The following is a 16,275-nucleotide window of genomic DNA, read 5'->3' as shown; positions in this document are numbered from 1 at the left end:
TAACCAGCGTCTTGTCATTACCACACCTCCAGCTTAATTGAATCCTGTTTTTCCCATTGTCTTCATCAATATGTTATCTTCGTTCATATTCCACACCTTGTTTTGTGTAGACATATCGTGTATGTATATATACACTCCGTGCACCTACTCAGCTTTCCTCTGATGAAGGAGCAAGAAGTAACTCTGATACGTCGTGACACAGAAAAAAGTGAATTGCTATCCATATATACATTGTACATTTAAGTAGTTTTCACTTTCATGGTATGTTTCGTTCCATCTGACTGCGTCTTTTGTCAATGTCTCTTTATATAAATCTATGGGCATTTGTAGATGCCAGGCTGACACTCGCCTGTGAACATGAGATAAACAATCTGGTGGAGTCGGGGACGCTGGTCCTTGTTCACACACGTTGACGATGCGCTGGAGCATTGAGACAGTTATTCATGTGTGTTAGTCTGAATGTGCCTCAATTGAAAGATGAGCGGGTCAAATCTCCGAATGCTTCAAGTTGAAGACTCCAGACTGGGCTGGTTGTTGGGTACATACTTGTGTGTGTCGTCCACGTCCTTGTGGGTTTTCTTGAAAAAAAAAGTATTTTCCTGCGTCCGGTAAGTTTACGAATCTATGATTTTGTAGAGGTTTATATATACACTGTTGAATAGATTTTGGTAGATGTGTTAGCGTCGACTTATATCCAATATCCATTTGTTTTAGTTTGTTTGTTGTTTAACGCCCCACTCGGCAATATTCCATTTATGTCCTTTTAAATAATCGAATCTAGACCAGACAAACCAGTGATTAATATTATGATTGGTTGGTTTGTTGTTTAACGCCGCACTCAGCAATATTCCAGCTATATGACGGCGGTCTGTAAATAATCGAGTCTGGACCAGACAATCCAGTGATTATTATCATGAGCATCGATCCACGCAATTGGGATCGATGACATGCATTAACCAAGTCAGCGAGCCTGACCACCCGATCCCGTTAGTCGCCTTTTACGACAAGCATAGTCACCCTTTACGGCAAGCATGGGTTGCTGAAGACCTATTCTACCCCGGAATCATCACGGGTCGATTAATATTATGAACAACGTGCAGTTGTAAACAACATTATAAGATGTGACTACTCATTTATCACCAATACCAATAATACCTGGTATTCATTTATTTAGTGTTCAGTGATCTATTTTATCACGTTCCAAATCCCAATACTTCTATAAATGTTTCAATAATATTTTCAGATGGGTAAACTACACCTGAAAATGAAGATGAAGATGAAGAAATGCCTCCGAGGGCACCTGCTGCTGATAGCCACCGTCCTGTGTATAGTGCTGGGGGTGACTATCGGGATGCTGTGCCGTCAGCTGTATCCCTCCCCTGCCACGATCATGCTCATTGGTTTCCCAGGAGAACTGCTCATGCGAATGTTGAAGCTACTTATCCTACCGTTGATAGTTGCCAGTTTAATCACAGGTGAGTGGATGAATGAGAATACCAGTGACCCTCGTACGACAAGACTGTGGACCCGTGAAGATCCGGGGTATGATAGGTCTTCACAACTCATGCTTGCCGTAAATGCAAGCTTGCTGACTTGGTTGATGCATATCATCGATTCCAATTGCGTGGATCGATGCTCATGATATTAATCACTGGATTGTCTGGTCCAGAATCGATTATTCACGGACCGCAGTCATGTAGCTTGAATATTGCTGTGTGCGGCGTTATACAACAAACAAACAAAACAAAGACAAGACTGTGATACTTGGGTTGTGGTCTTCCATGTAATCCTCAAGGGACTTGGTCACAATTATGGTCAAGGGGATACACTGATATTATTCATTATCATATAAATGTGTAGGTTTCTCGGCTGAATAAAGCCAACGGATAAAAACGATATCCGTTGGGGTCATATGCGGATAGAGATGCAAATATCAAAGGTCAAGTAGGGACTACTTTCACTGTTTACAAACAAACATGGCGTCGCCCTCGTCATTCGGCGATCGAGTCAGAATTAACCATCGGGAATCTGGATAAACTACAGGGATAATTGCTATCATTATCAAAAGAAGAGTCTAATATACTGAAAATCAGTGTCGAAACAATTTTGCGAGGGCACGAGGCCTAGCCAAGCGGGATCAGTAGCCATATATGTGCTTGTAGACCTCTGCGGCTTGAAACCTTCTCCACAAATTCAAATAGTTGGATTTGGCCGAAATATGTTTGAATTGTTACCTTGTTTCGTTTTGTCGCTGTGTGTACATCTGACTACACTTCTTAACGTTATGACAGGACAGGCGGACTGTCAACAACGTCTGACCGTGGCGTCTCATAGACTAGGGTTAGAGTAGCTTCCCTTTGACAAAGGGCAGTCACTCTAGCGGACAGACCGATGGATTGCCGCGAAAGGCAATTAAAACCAATTGTTGTTTTGCGTATATGTTGCTTCGCCACTGTATAAGAAACAGATTTCAGTTCAAACTATATTGGCCACTGTCACTGTCCGACTGACACTTACCTTGTGACGTAATAAATATTAATGCGCGCATTCCAGGAAAACTCGCAATGTTTCGGTAATGTTTGTGAGAGAGGGAAAGTGATTTTGAAGCACATAATTAAAGAATGACATTATATGATAAAGAGGTTATCACGCTTGTGTGTTTAGGGATGGTAAATATCCTGGCCAAGGCTCGCTAAATACAATGTTTATTCCTAATGCAGGATATTTACCATCCCCAAACACACTCGCGTGACAACCTCTATTTATTTACAGAACCGTAAGTGCGTTATATATCCACAACTCATCCACTGTGTCATCAATGGGCTGAATATGTTCACATGATACTTGTACGTACTTGAACAATGTAAAGTACAGGCGATCGATGTACATGGTCCATATTATGTATTGTTGTGCTTATTACTTCCATTTGATGCGGGTAGAATAGGTCTTCAGCAACCCATGCTTGCCGTAAAAGGTGACTATGCTTGTCGTAAAAGGCGACAAACGGGATCGGGTTGTCAGGCTCGCTGACTTAGTTGATGCATGTCATCGATCCCAATTGCGTGGATCGATGCTCATGATATTAATCACTGGATTGTCTGACTCGATTATTTACAGACCGACGTCATATAGCTGGAATATTGCTGAGTGGGGCGTTAAACAACAACCAACCATTTGATGCCTTTGATAACGGTTGTCAGTATTAGGATACTTGAAACCCACCATGCCCGTATGCATCACTTGTATACACAGGCAAGGTGCAGATGTTGTAAATCTAAGTTACGTTGTGGTGTTGTTCTACTTGTGAGGCGACTAACGGGGACGGGTGGTCAGGCTCGCTGACTTGGTTGATGCATGTCATCGATCCCCACTCATTTCGTTTGCGGGCCATGTATAGATATAATAAACGAGCGTCACAAGGTTACATAAAAGTGTACATAAAATAGTCTGTTAATGTGCCCAGGTAATAAGGGGCCGACCTTTTTATATTCTAGAAGGGGAAAGGAACAAAAATATTCTGTTCCTGAACTTGCTGTGAAATATTTTTTTTCCAATGTTCTGAAAAAAGAATTAATTGGACATGCTTGTTGTTTTGTAAAATAGTGACCATGGTGATAGAACAATGGTTTTGATAGAACACATTTCGTTTTCGGCGCAGAACACAAAAAACATGAGAGATATCTTTACCAAACTTGGCACATAGATAGGTCTAGTGATCAACTGGTGCCTTTTGACAGTTTGGGATTTTAAAAAGAAATATTTTTCGAGTTTTCCTGGCAACGACTTTGACTAAGACTGAAAATGGCGGTAGTGCTTGTTTCCGGAGCAGATTTTGAAAAAACGTACAATATTCTGTCATGGTTGAAAGAAAACAGTACCCAGGAACTTTAGCATGGGGCCTCACAACCCACAAGTCTCAAGGTAGCACCCATGAGCAGATGATTGCAATTGGGAACATGACAATTACACATGGAAGTAAATTTAAAGCCCAGCCTGGCCAAGTGTATACGATGCTCAGTAGGGTCAAATCAAGGAAAGGCCTAAAACTTGTAGGTTTTGCTGAACACAAAATTGTAGTAAACAAAAAAGCATTGGATGAGATGACTAGATTGCGGAATGAAAGACTATTCACCTGGACACACCCTGTAGAGAACATTCATGGTGATGGACTCACTTGAATGGCTCACTTGAATGTTCGATCCCTCAGTGCTCATTTCGAAGAAGTGAAGAAGGATAAGTTTGTTGGTGTACTTGATGTTTTGTGTTTCACAGAAACACACATCAATGATTACAGTGAAAGAGACCTGCCAGGATATCTAGTCTATCCAGGAGACACAACACATGGTATTGCTGTGTATATTTCAACAAGTTGCAAGAACAGTGTCCAGCTATGTGATGTAATGTCATCTCGCAGTATTGAATACATTTCCTTTTTTGTTGGCAAGTTCTGCATTGCTTGTGTGTATGTTCCTCCAAAGTTGTCGTGGACATGGTTGTCGCATTCACTTACTAACTTCATGCAGAAACTTCAGGATCTCTTCAAGCAGCATGAATGTGAACATGTCCTAGTTACTGGGGATTTCTGAGCGAAAAACTGCAACTTGAAGATTTCTTTAATGTGCAGAAAATGACTCAAGAATTTGAAGAAACACCTTGAAACTGACCGTGATTTACGTTTTACAAAGTACAAAACTATGGCAGCTGTTGCATACATTTGGTTACACATACAAAAAGATAACTGGAGAAAATAGGGCTGTGTTGTGTGAACGGTCTGACATTGTTCGTCTCCGAAATCATTACCTTCGTATCATCAAGCAGAAACGTGAAGAAGGATATGAGCCCGTCTTCTTAGATGAGACATGGGTAAATGCGTCACACACAGCCAGCAGTCAGTGGGTACCCAGTGGTGACTGTAAGGAGTCTGGTAGAAAGTTACCAATGGGAAAGGGTGAAAGACTCATAGTTCTCCATGCTGGTTCTGCTAGTCAGGGTTTTCTCCCAGACTGTGACCTCGTCTTTAGAGCCAAGGCCAAAAACAACAGGGACTACCACACAGAAATGAACGGCAATGTATTTCTGGAGTGTGTGAAAGATAAATTAGTCCCTGCTTTGCCTACAAAGTCTCTCATTGTCATGGACAATGCACCGTATCATGGTGTGCAGGATCCAGAAAGCAAGACTCCAACCTCTAATAACCGTAAAGGAGACATGGTTACTTGGCTGCAACGGAGGAACATTACCTTTCCTTCTCGAGCGACGAAACCACAGCTCTATGAAATCATCAAAACTATGAAACCTGACCCCGTGTATAAAGTTGACAGTTACATCAAGGGTCAGGGTCACGCTGTCTTACGACTGCCACCTTATCACTGCGACCTGAATCCAATCGAGTTGGTATGGGGCATCGTCAAGGGTGACGATGGACGATCGAACACAACGTTCAAATTACGAGACGTTGAACAACTCGTAAAGGAATCCCTTGGTTGGGTAACAGTAGAAACATGGAGGCGTTGTGTGGCCACAGTCGTTGACCAGATAGAACCACGTTATTGGTCACGAGATGGACTACGGCCAGCAACAGTCCAACCTATAATAATGGCAGTCGGTTCAGGCACCAGCAGTTCCGACGACGAGATCTATGGCATGAGCGAGTCAGATTGCGACTGAAATTATCACGAGACCCTAACGCTCTGTCATTTCCCCTACCACAGAACGTGCAGTGCATGCGTGCTTGCGCTGTGCCTTCCACGGTTTGTCCTCCCTACGTGTCATGTACACATTTCTATACAAAATTACATGATAGTTTTTTAAAGAACTTCATCCGTCATGGTTCTTAAAATAAACAAAATTCAGATTGTGTTGGGTACAGGGTATTTATGGTCAAGTACCGTATCGATGTTACATACACTTTTCTGGATTTCGAGTTATTTTGCAATTCATGGTTCTCATTTGGAGTCAAACGGGCTGTAAGTAATAACACAACTCATTACAAATACAACAGTGTAACTGCATCTTAAACCTACTCAACTGTATAAACACTTCCTCCCATCCTGTATATATTCTTGTCAACCATACTCTGTACTTCACTTGCTTGATAACGGTGTTAGAACCTACACCGAAACGTCGCTCCTAATTGTAATAAAGAAGTTGTTCGTCCATGTTTCATCCTTACTCATTACAAATACAGTATACGTATTCTATCATAAACTGGAGATGGCAAAACAACACAAGTAATAACTTTTTTAGTGCTCCAATTAGGCCATTTACAAAAAGGTGCATCGAACACAGTTCACAGGAGCTAATGCATTGCACACAACCGGACATGTCATATTGGCGGGGGATATATTTCATGCTTGTTACTCCTGTGTTTTGAATCGTTGGCGTAAGGACCTGGGCCATATTTGTTACGATGTTGATGTTCAAGGAATCGCAAATCTGGATGGCAAGTCAGCTGGTAAAATGGGTGTCGTGACGCTCGCCTACTACATCAGCACCACCGTCGTGGCCCTGATTGTCGGCCTCACACTCGTCCTCGCCATCAGACCAGGACGGGGAAACATGATGCAGTCCACCACACAGGAGGCTGGAGCAGCTCCCCATCTCTCTCCCAAGGATGCTTTTCTGGACCTCCTCAGGTTTCATTTCATATCAACGCAATTGCCAAATATGTAATATGCCTACTGGGCCATGGATATGTGTGAAATTATTTTCAGTTATTTTCACAACCCATGCTTGCCATAAAAGGTGACTATGCTTAACGAGGCGACTAACGGGATCGGGTGGTCAGGCTGCAAATAATCGAGTCTGGTCCAGACCATCCAGTGATTGATGTCATGAAGTCGGCGAGCCTGACCACCTGATCCCGTTAGTCGCCTACTACTACAAGCATAGCCATCTTTATGGCAAGACTAGGTTTGCTGAAGACCTATTCTCTGCCCGGATCTTCACGGCTGATCAGGGAGATTGCAATACATATCACATACAAACTACGTTAATTATTGTTTTTAACGAAAATGAAAACTGGTAGGCATACCATTTTTTAAAGTACAAATTTTGGTTCTGACTGCATGTAGGGTTACCACTGAAATCTGTGAAAATTGTACTTAACGTGGTCGAAGCCACGTAAAATCATGACTTTTTTTCACAAATACTTGTGTGGTATTGCATATCACACTGTTTTAGTATCCTCAATGATTATCTTTCATATTTTTAACTTTGTGAAACACTTTAACTTAGACAAGATACATGTTATAGTACTCAGGAATCCTTTTCAGAAACGTCGTCCCGGAAAATATCCTACAGGCAGCCATTCAGCAAACAGGGACAAAGTATGTTTACATGGACAGAAGTGTCGTGAATAATTCCCATGTCGTACAGGGACCTGGAAGAAATGCTTCTTTTGAGGATATACTAACCCCCAATACCACCGGACTGAGGCCACAGAGCCCGGCACACTGGGAACAGAAGAGTGTTTATGTGACAGGGATGAACACAATCGGTGAGAGAACATTTACTTTAAACAGACACTGACTTGGGGAATTCGTTTAGTTTATCGCCACTTACAATATCTCGGTTATATCACGGCGTGTTAACCAGTAAGGGAGCACTCGGGCGTAAACTAAATGTTTTCTCACTACTTGTGTAATTTATTTTATAACATTTCAATGTTTTAAACACTTTAAATTACTTGATGACGTAGATCGAGTCGCTTTGCTTCGGAAACATAGCTGAAGAAAAATCAAGCTGACCTGGGTTTATAATGAATGTGCAATGGTAGTTGTATTTTAGGGCATCAGGGCATACATTTCCGCAGTAATGGGGAAAATTGAGATGCGAAAACTTTATATTAAATTCAGGGCGGGCGGAAGATGGGAAACACAGACAAACATATGGACAACGTTCCTGGTAGGACTTATTTCGCATAACTTAAAAGTGTTTCCTGAATGTAGGTCTCTGGGAAGTGTCGATACCAACCCGTGTGCCCCTAAGGTTCCAGGGATTCAGTTATGACCATGTGGGGCGAAATTGGTTCCAAGTACAAGCGATTGTCCCAAGACCATACTGAGACGAGGGTCGTGTTGTCGCTGGCTGACACTTTGTCACGAGTGTGAATCGTTGCTCATCTCTATCAACCACTCGATTATATACGCTGATATATCCGCGGCCTGAAACAACACTCACTCGCTCACTGATAGCTGCTCATGCTGTCAACCACTGTTTTTCTTCCCAGGCTCGATTAAATACAGTTATATATATCCGCGGCGTGAAACAACTCTCGCTCGCTGACTGCTCGTGCTCTGTTTAACAGGTATACTGGCGTACTGTGTCGTGTTCGGGCTCTGTTTGGGAAGACTAGGAAAGGCCAGTGAAGTGATGCTTAGATTCTTTACCTCGCTCAATGACATCACCATGACAATGGTTACGCTTGTTATTTGGTACGTATGGAATACAGGTTACGTCATATATGTTAGCTAGGCTGATACAAATAACAACATGCAACTACTAAGCTACTGATGTTTTTGAAGAAATGTGTTCATGCCCGCAAACAGGATCGAGTACCAGTGTCAACAAGCAATATGCAATCTCAATCACACATAAAATGCAAGAGGCGACTACCGGGATCGGGTGGTCAGGCTTGTTGACTTGGTTGATGCACGTCATCGTATCCCAAATGCGAGTACTGATACTCATGATGTCAATCACTGGATTGTCTGGTCGAGACTCGATTACTTTACAAACCGCCGTCATATAGCTGGAATATTGCTGAGTGGGCGTTAAACAAACAAACATACAAACAAACAAATACACACACAGACCTAAAGAACACTGTGACAATAAAAACTAACACAATAAAATGAAATTTTCTCATATTCAGATTTTCTGAAATAATATATAAAGAAATACGCAAAACAACATTGATTTAATGTTTAAATTAGTGAAATATGGTCAAAATATATTATATTCTTTCATATTTCATTAGTTGTAGCCATTTATATGTAAGTGTTTCGTATGGCTAACTTGAAGCGGACATGTTTGCACAGTGGAGTAATATCTCTACCTAGGTATTCGCCTATAGGGATCCTGTTCCTCACAATGTCCAAGATCCTGGCTGTGGAAGACCTGCTGACCACAGGTCGTCAGCTTGGCATGTACATGGTCACCAACCTTGTCGGGTACGCTATCCACTCCGCTGTCGTCCTCCCCCTCATCTACTTGGCGCTCACCAGAAGGAACCCCTACAGGATCACTCGTGGAATACTACAGGCTCTGGTCACTGCAGTCGGAACAAATTCAAGGTATGATTTGCATCGTAATTATAAGAATATCAATGCACAATGCCATTTAGAAAATGGTCAAATGTAACAAATGTTATATTTGAGATAACACTTTCTAAGTAAAGTACAGATTCTAGTGCTTTTCGGGGGTCCCTTCCGGGATTTGAAGCCACACTGCTTGAGTGAGGCACCTAATCGCCAGCACTCAAAGTCAGTGGTTTCACCTCGAAGGTTTCCACAAAATGAAAGTCCGAGAACTGGTTGTCTAGATCACGTACTTTGTTTACCCCTCTGACAAGTGTAACTTGGCACGGCTCCCATGGCCGAAAGTGGCTGAGTGGGTTAATTCACTGACTTTGTGTGCTGGCGATCAGGTGCCTCACTCTGGTAGTACGGGTTTGAATCCCGGATGGGATTACAATCAAATGTTCACAAGCAGACGGACAGGCCCATAAACATGATAAAGACTCGTGTGAAAGTCACAGTCATGACACATGACGAGGCAAGTCTGTAAAATGTCACAATACTCATCATTATGTCACATTAATATCGGGTATGCCCACCTTGAGCATTAATGCACGTCGATGGGCCTATGGCGCCAAACGTCGGATGATGTCGGGCGAGGAGGCATTGTTCCAATTCCTGGCGATTCACCGGGGCCACTGGGTGACTTGGCAATCGAGTTGGGTCCCATAAAAGTTCAATTGGGTTAATGGCGGCGAGCATGACGGCCAAGGTAAAACCAGAATGTTCGTGTTGTTAAGGGAGTTCTGCATCAACCATGCTGTGTGCGGCGTCGCATTGTCGGGCTGGAAAATGATTCCACGGGGCTGTTGCTGGATGAATGGCTCAGCAACTGGTCGCCAAACTAAATCTCGATATCGCTGTGCATTCATGTTACCGTGAATAACCACGAGCCTGGTTTCCAAGTCACCGCAGATTGCTGACCATCGTTCCTGAAGAGACAAACTCTGCTCTCATCGGAGAACATAACACGTCCAGTCACGCAGTTGCCAACGTCGAAGTCTCCTGACCCATATCAGTCTCTCGAGGCGATGTTGAGGTGTCAACAACATTCCTTGGTAGGGTCAATGTGCTCTGATACCATGGGCTCGTAATCTCCTGTACACGGTTTGTCGACTGATCCTGTGCCGCAGTGCCGTCGCTGCAGTAAACGTCGCCGTGACGAACCGGTTTCGGAGGTGAATTGTCCCGATGTAGCGGTCTTAGATGGACGTGGTCACCCGTGGTCTTCCGCTTCTCGGCCTGTCTGTTGTCCGGCCCATCTGACGTAACCTTTGCATTAACCTGGTGACGGTTATACGGGCGCATCCAAACATTCTGCCAATGACGGCGTGCGTCGCTCCCTGTTGGGCCATTCCAAGGGCTCTCTCCCTGTCTATTGCATTACATTCTTTACATTTGAGGGAGCACGGGTGGCCCAGTCGTCAAAGGCGCCGCAATTCGATGTGCAGAGTTGCGTCTCTTTGGCACGCCAGAAACCTATGATTGTGGGTTCGAATCCCGGTTCCCCCCGATTATGTTTCTAGGTTTGTCAGCACCATACCCGTGCTCGTGGGTTTCACCGAAGTGGTAAACGTCTGAGACCTGCATCACTTCGGGCTTTCCTCCCACAGTAAGCTGACACGCCGTTATATAACTGGAATACTGTTAAAAGCGGCGTTAAACATAGCTCACTCACTCACTCACTTTACATTTGACCTTTTCTAAACGGCATTGTATATTCATGATGAACGTTGTTTATAACAGCGCTGCCACACTTCCGGTGACCGTCCGCTGCTGTGAAGACAACTTGAAGATTGACCGGACCATCTGCCGCTTTGTGCTGCCGATTGGGGTCACCATCAACATGGACGGCACCGCCATCTTCCAAGTCGTCACCGTCGTCTTCATCGCACAACTGAATGCGATACCGCTAAACGTCATCGACATCTTCATAATCTGGTATTTAACTGAGTTACAAACAATAAGTTAAAAAAATGTCAAATGATGCTTTAAATGTAACTTATACGAATTAGTGTCATGTAGAGTGAGTAAGTGAGTGAGTATGGTTTTATGACGCTTTTAGCAATATTCCAGCAATATCACGGCTGGGGACACCAGAATAGGCTTCACACATTGTACCCATGTCAGGAATCTTCGGCATGACGAGCGAACGCTTTAACCACTAGGCTACCCGACCGCCCAGTGGACTGAAGAAGTGGGATATGTACATGTAGTATGGTGCATAATCGAAGACGAATTCCTGGCTAAATCCTGATTATAACTAAGAAACACGCACGCAACACGCACGCACGCACGCACGCACGCACGCACGCACGCACGCCATACAAATTAACGGCCCTTGACAAGAAAACGTTGCTAGTGTTCCAACCGAAATAGAAACATGTATTTTGTTTCATTTTGCATGTTATGATTGTTAAGCTATGATCTGTTAACGATTCGCTGTTAGGCATAAGTCATAATCCTTATATACGACGTTTCAGCGGTTTTGCTAGGACCTGTTGTTCGTGTTTTGAAAGTTCAAGTGGAAAACTCGGTTTTGTGGTCAGAAACGATACAGAAGACCCATACTGTCAGATCGTTTTCTTCAACATCACGTCTTTTGGCCGCCATCGTCTCAGGCGCAGTGATTCGCTATGCAGAGTTCTGTCCCTTGGTCACGCCAGAAACCTATGAATGTGGGTTTGAATCCCGGTTCGCCGCGATTATGTTTCTAGGGTTGTCAGCACCATACCCGTGCTCGTGGGTTTCACCGAAGTGGTAAACGTCTGAGACCTGCATCAATTCGGGCTTTCCTCCCACATTAAGCTGACACGCCGTGATTGAATTGGAATACTGTTAAAAGCGTCACTCACTCACTCACTCACTCACTTCTAAAGACAGGCATCATAACCTTTAATTTCTGTACCCTCTCCTGTAACCAAAACCTCATGGCAGCAGTCACGTTAACATTTACGTATAGGATAAATCTCGACGAGGAGGCGAGTTTTATACAACTTATGAACCGTCAATGCAATGTTCTCAATGCAAGAAATACCAGAACAAGATAAGATAACATCGACATACCTTATAGAGAAACAATACAGTGTATCGCGGTATTAAAGAAATTCGCTAAAACCGTGCGAGAGAACAAACACGTGCAGCAAGAACGAGCCAGGAGTCATGACATGATAATTTGAACAATTATCCCTTGCCTCGTCAACTTAACACGATATGTGAGGTAGCAGGTTCGATTTCACGTCATGGAATTTTCATGTGAAAAGAAATTGTGACTTTTAACCAATTACCGAACACAAATGTGTTCACATCAAGAGAAAAGTTCATAAAACGTAATTTGTGAAACCAAGGTATTACACTTGAAAAGTACAACCTCTAAGCAGGTTTAGAAGAGACCCATTTGAAAACCTTGGTCTGGAAGAGAACCGCTTATAAACCTGGATTGGATCTAAACCAGGAACCTAATTCAATATAGGGTAATACAGTGATAGGTTCATAAACGGCGTCAACGTGACGCAGCCGTAACAACCCTGCCCCTGCCAACGGGCCGACATTTCCAAAGTCCCGTGAAGATCCGGGTTAGAATAGGTCTTCAGCAACCCATGCTTGCCGTAAAAAGCGACTATGCTTGTCGTAAGAGGCGACTAACGGGATCGGGTGGTCAGGCTCGCTGACTTGGTTGATGCATGTCATCGATCCCAATTGCGTGGATAGATGCTCATGTTGTCAATCACTGGATTGTCTGGTCCAGACTCGATTATTTACAGACCGCCGTCATATAGCAGGAATATTGCTGAGTGCGGCGTTAAACAACAAACAAACAAAGACTTGCCCATACGACAGCTACATTACAATAAGCAGATCTTACTTAATCATACCCTTTATTCATTTTCAGCTTATGTACAACTTTGACCAGCGTTGGCTCGGCAGGTATCCCCGGGGGCGGCTTTGTAACGCTGTTTGTGATCATGTCCGCCGTCGGCCTGCCTCCTGATGACGTCTACTTCGTCCTGCCCGTTGTCTGGCTCCTGTAAGTCCTTATTAAATAGTAAGGGTGCGCGGTATTACCTGTAAATCGGTGAATTGGGGTTCATTATTTCCATGATACGTATCTCAATATAATGTTTTAATGCTCGGTATATCGGGTGATACCTGTCTAGACTCGGGGTAGAATAGGTCCTCAGCAACCCGTGCTTGCCGTAAAAGGCGACTGTGCTTGTCGTAAGAGGCGACTAACTGGTTGATGCATGTAATGGTATCCCAAATGCGTGGATCGATGCTCATGCTGTCAATCACTGGATTGTCTTGTCCAGACTCGATTATTTTCAGAAAGCCGTCATATAGCTGGAATATTGCCGAGTGCGGCGTTAAACAACAAACAAAGCAAAAAATATATCGGGTGATTTCAAAAAGCGATTAAGACCCGGTTACCCCATATCCATGTACGTCTTTCCATTGGGAGGTGGGTAGCCTTGTGGTTAAAGCGTTCGATCGTCCGGTCCGGGTTCGGTTTCCCACATGGTTACAATGTGTGAAGTCCATTTCTGGTGTATCCCGCCGGGTATATTGTTAAAAGTGGCGTAAAACCATACTCCCTGATTCTCTTTTCCAGGGGCCGTGTCATCACCATGGTGAATATCAGCGGAGACTGTGTGGCGGCGGCCCTCCTTGCTCACTACTTCCCCCGACAAGGTGCTGGAGCTGTACACAGGGAGCAAGAAGAGAACATGATAGACCACGCAGACATTGTGTAATGGGAGCCAAGTCGTCTTCAGACATTGTGTAATGGGAGCCAAGTCGTCTTCAGACATTGTGTAATGGGAGCCAAGTCGTCTTCAGACATTGTGTAATGGGAGCCAAGTCGTCTTCAGACATTGTGTAATGGGAGCCAAGTCGTCCTCAGACATTGTGTAATGGGAGCCAAGTTGTCTTCAGACATTGTGTAATGGGAGCCAAGTCGTCTTCTGACAGTGTGAAATGGGAGCCAAGTCGTCTTCAGACATTGTGCAATGGGAGCCAAGTCGTCTTCAGACATTGTGTAATGGGAGCCAAGTCTTCCTCAGACATTGTGTAATGTGAGCCAAGTCGTCTTCAGACAGTGTGTAATGGGAGCCAAGTCGTCTTCAGACAGTGTGTAATGGGAGCCAAGTCGTCTTCAGACATTGTGTAATGGGAGCCAAAACGTCCTCAGACATTGTGTAATGGGAGCCGAGTCGTCTTCAGACATTGTGTAATGGGAGCCAAGTCTTCTTCAGACATTGTGTAATTGGAGCCGAGTCGTCTTCAGACATTGCGTAATGGGAGCCAAGTCCTCTTCAGACATTGCGTAATGGGAGCCAAGTCCTCTTCAGACAGTTGCACACCTTAGCGTGCTGAAAACCTTATGGGTTCGAATCGCGGTCCGACCTGAATTATGTTTCTAGATTTGTCAGCACTTTACCTGTGCTCATGAGTCTCACCGAAGTGGTAAATGTCTAAGACCTGCATCACTTCAGGTTTATCTCCCACATCAATCTGAAATACCATTGAAATGCCGTTCGATGCGGCTTTAAAACAAACTCAATTGGTTTTTAATTAGTGATGAAGATGCGAATGCTATTTGTAATATAACTGAATCAAAGACCGGTTATATAATATCGTGACTAACGTTCCTAAGGTATGAGCGACATATGTTTGGATCCCACCTTACATTAAAATACTAGCCTCTGATTGGTTAACGAGAGGGCAATTATTTTATATATAGCCCACTCATGTAGCCCGCAGAGAAATCAATCGGAACACATCATAGGTAACCTGCATATATCGAATAAGTATCGATGAGTTGAAATTAACTGATGTTCAGCAGGCGTATGGGTAAAAGGGAAGTAACTCGGTCCGTTTGCGCCCCCGTCTGCTACGAGGTTCACAAACTCAGTGAAAATGCGGACATATAAGGTCCTGCTTGAATGAATGTCTGTAGGATCATTCGTTCTCGGGTCATATGGTGTGATGTACCCTGTGTGTGAGCCTGACGGCTGACATAGGCGCACACACAGGGTACATCACACCTCACGGCTCGGGGTACATAGGCTCATACACAGGGTACATCACACCTGACGGCTCGGGGTACATAGGCGCACACACAGGGTACATCACACCTGACGGCTCGGGGTACATAGGCTCACACACAGGGTACATCACACCTGACGGCTCGGGGTACATAGGCTCACACACAGGGTACATCACACCTGACGGCTCGGGGTACATAGGCGCACACACAGGGTACATCACATTAGAATAGGTCTTCAGCAACCCATGCTTGCCCTAAAAGACGACTTTGCTTGTCGTAAAGGCTAACGGGGTCGTGTGGCGAGGCTAGCTGACTTGGTTGGTGCATGTCATCGTATCCCAATTGCGTGGATCGATGCTCATGATATCAATCACTGGATTGTCTGGTCCACACTCGATTATTTACAGATCGCCGTTATATAGCTGGACTATGGCTAATTGTGGTGTTAAAAAACAAACAAAACAAACAAAAACGTTCTATGTTTAGTGAGTTCATTATTTACGCTACAGCAGGCCAGTATTTGATAATAACCAACGTCCCACAACGCCCGGCTACGATGACAGGCAGTCAACCAAGTCACTGAGCCTGACAACCAATCTAATTTAGCCTGTCGTCTCTCACGACAAGAGCTGGAGAGTTGGGGTGTTCACCTCCAAATCACGACACGACCTGGAGAGTTGGGGTGTTCACCTTTAACTCACGACAAGAGCTGGAGAGTTGGGGTGTTCACCTTCAACTCACGACAAGAGCTGGAGAGTTGGGGTGTTCACCTTTGACTCACGACAAGAGCTGTAGAGTTAGGGTGTTCACCTTTAACTCACGACAAGACCAGGAGAGTTGGGGTGTTCACCTCTAAGTCACGATAAGAGCTGTAGAGTTGGGATGTTCACCTTCAACTCACGACAAGACCTGGAGAGTTGGGGTGTTCAC

The 16,275-nt window shown here is 44.2% G+C and overlaps 2 protein-coding genes across 2 annotated transcripts; both read left to right on the top strand.

Moving 5' to 3' along the window:
- Nucleotides 1-1,093: 1,093 nt before the first annotated feature.
- On the top strand, nucleotides 1,094-7,829 carry LOC124126516 (excitatory amino acid transporter 3-like). The gene is made up of 4 exons (XM_048383417.1): nucleotides 1,094-1,475; nucleotides 6,425-6,635; nucleotides 7,275-7,498; nucleotides 7,789-7,829. The coding sequence occupies exons 1-4, from the start codon at nucleotides 1,244-1,246 to the stop codon at nucleotides 7,827-7,829; spliced, it is 708 nt and encodes a 235-aa protein (XP_048239374.1). The 5' UTR covers nucleotides 1,094-1,243.
- A 1,264-nt stretch (nucleotides 7,830-9,093) lies between these two features.
- On the top strand, nucleotides 9,094-14,111 carry LOC124128202 (excitatory amino acid transporter-like). Its single transcript, XM_048383416.1, has 4 exons — nucleotides 9,094-9,296; nucleotides 11,046-11,240; nucleotides 13,192-13,326; nucleotides 13,909-14,111. The coding sequence occupies exons 1-4, from the start codon at nucleotides 9,094-9,096 to the stop codon at nucleotides 14,048-14,050; spliced, it is 675 nt and encodes a 224-aa protein (XP_048239373.1). The 3' UTR covers nucleotides 14,051-14,111.
- Nucleotides 14,112-16,275: the final 2,164 nt, after the last annotated feature.

The sequence above is a fragment of the Haliotis rufescens genome, unplaced genomic scaffold (genome assembly GCF_023055435.1).
Source record: "Haliotis rufescens isolate VD_foot unplaced genomic scaffold, xgHalRufe1.0.p SCAF_48, whole genome shotgun sequence".
NCBI classification, from domain to species: Eukaryota; Metazoa; Mollusca; class Gastropoda; order Lepetellida; family Haliotidae; genus Haliotis; species Haliotis rufescens.
This window is presented reverse-complemented; position numbering and strand designations above follow the sequence as displayed.

Coding starts and splice junctions, on each gene's coding strand:
- LOC124126516 (XM_048383417.1), top strand. CDS start 1,244: ATGGGTAAACTACACCTGAAAATGAAGATGAAGATGAAGAAATGCCTC. Junction 6,636..7,274: donor GCTTTTCTGGACCTCCTCAG/GTTTCATTTCAT, acceptor AATCCTTTTCAG/AAACGTCGTCCCGGAAAATA. Junction 7,499..7,788: donor GACAGGGATGAACACAATCG/GTGAGAGAACAT, acceptor GTTGTATTTTAG/GGCATCAGGGCATACATTTC.
- LOC124128202 (XM_048383416.1), top strand. CDS start 9,094: ATGTCCAAGATCCTGGCTGTGGAAGACCTGCTGACCACAGGTCGTCAG. Junction 9,297..11,045: donor GCAGTCGGAACAAATTCAAG/GTATGATTTGCA, acceptor TGTTTATAACAG/CGCTGCCACACTTCCGGTGA. Junction 13,327..13,908: donor CTGCCCGTTGTCTGGCTCCT/GTAAGTCCTTAT, acceptor TCTCTTTTCCAG/GGGCCGTGTCATCACCATGG.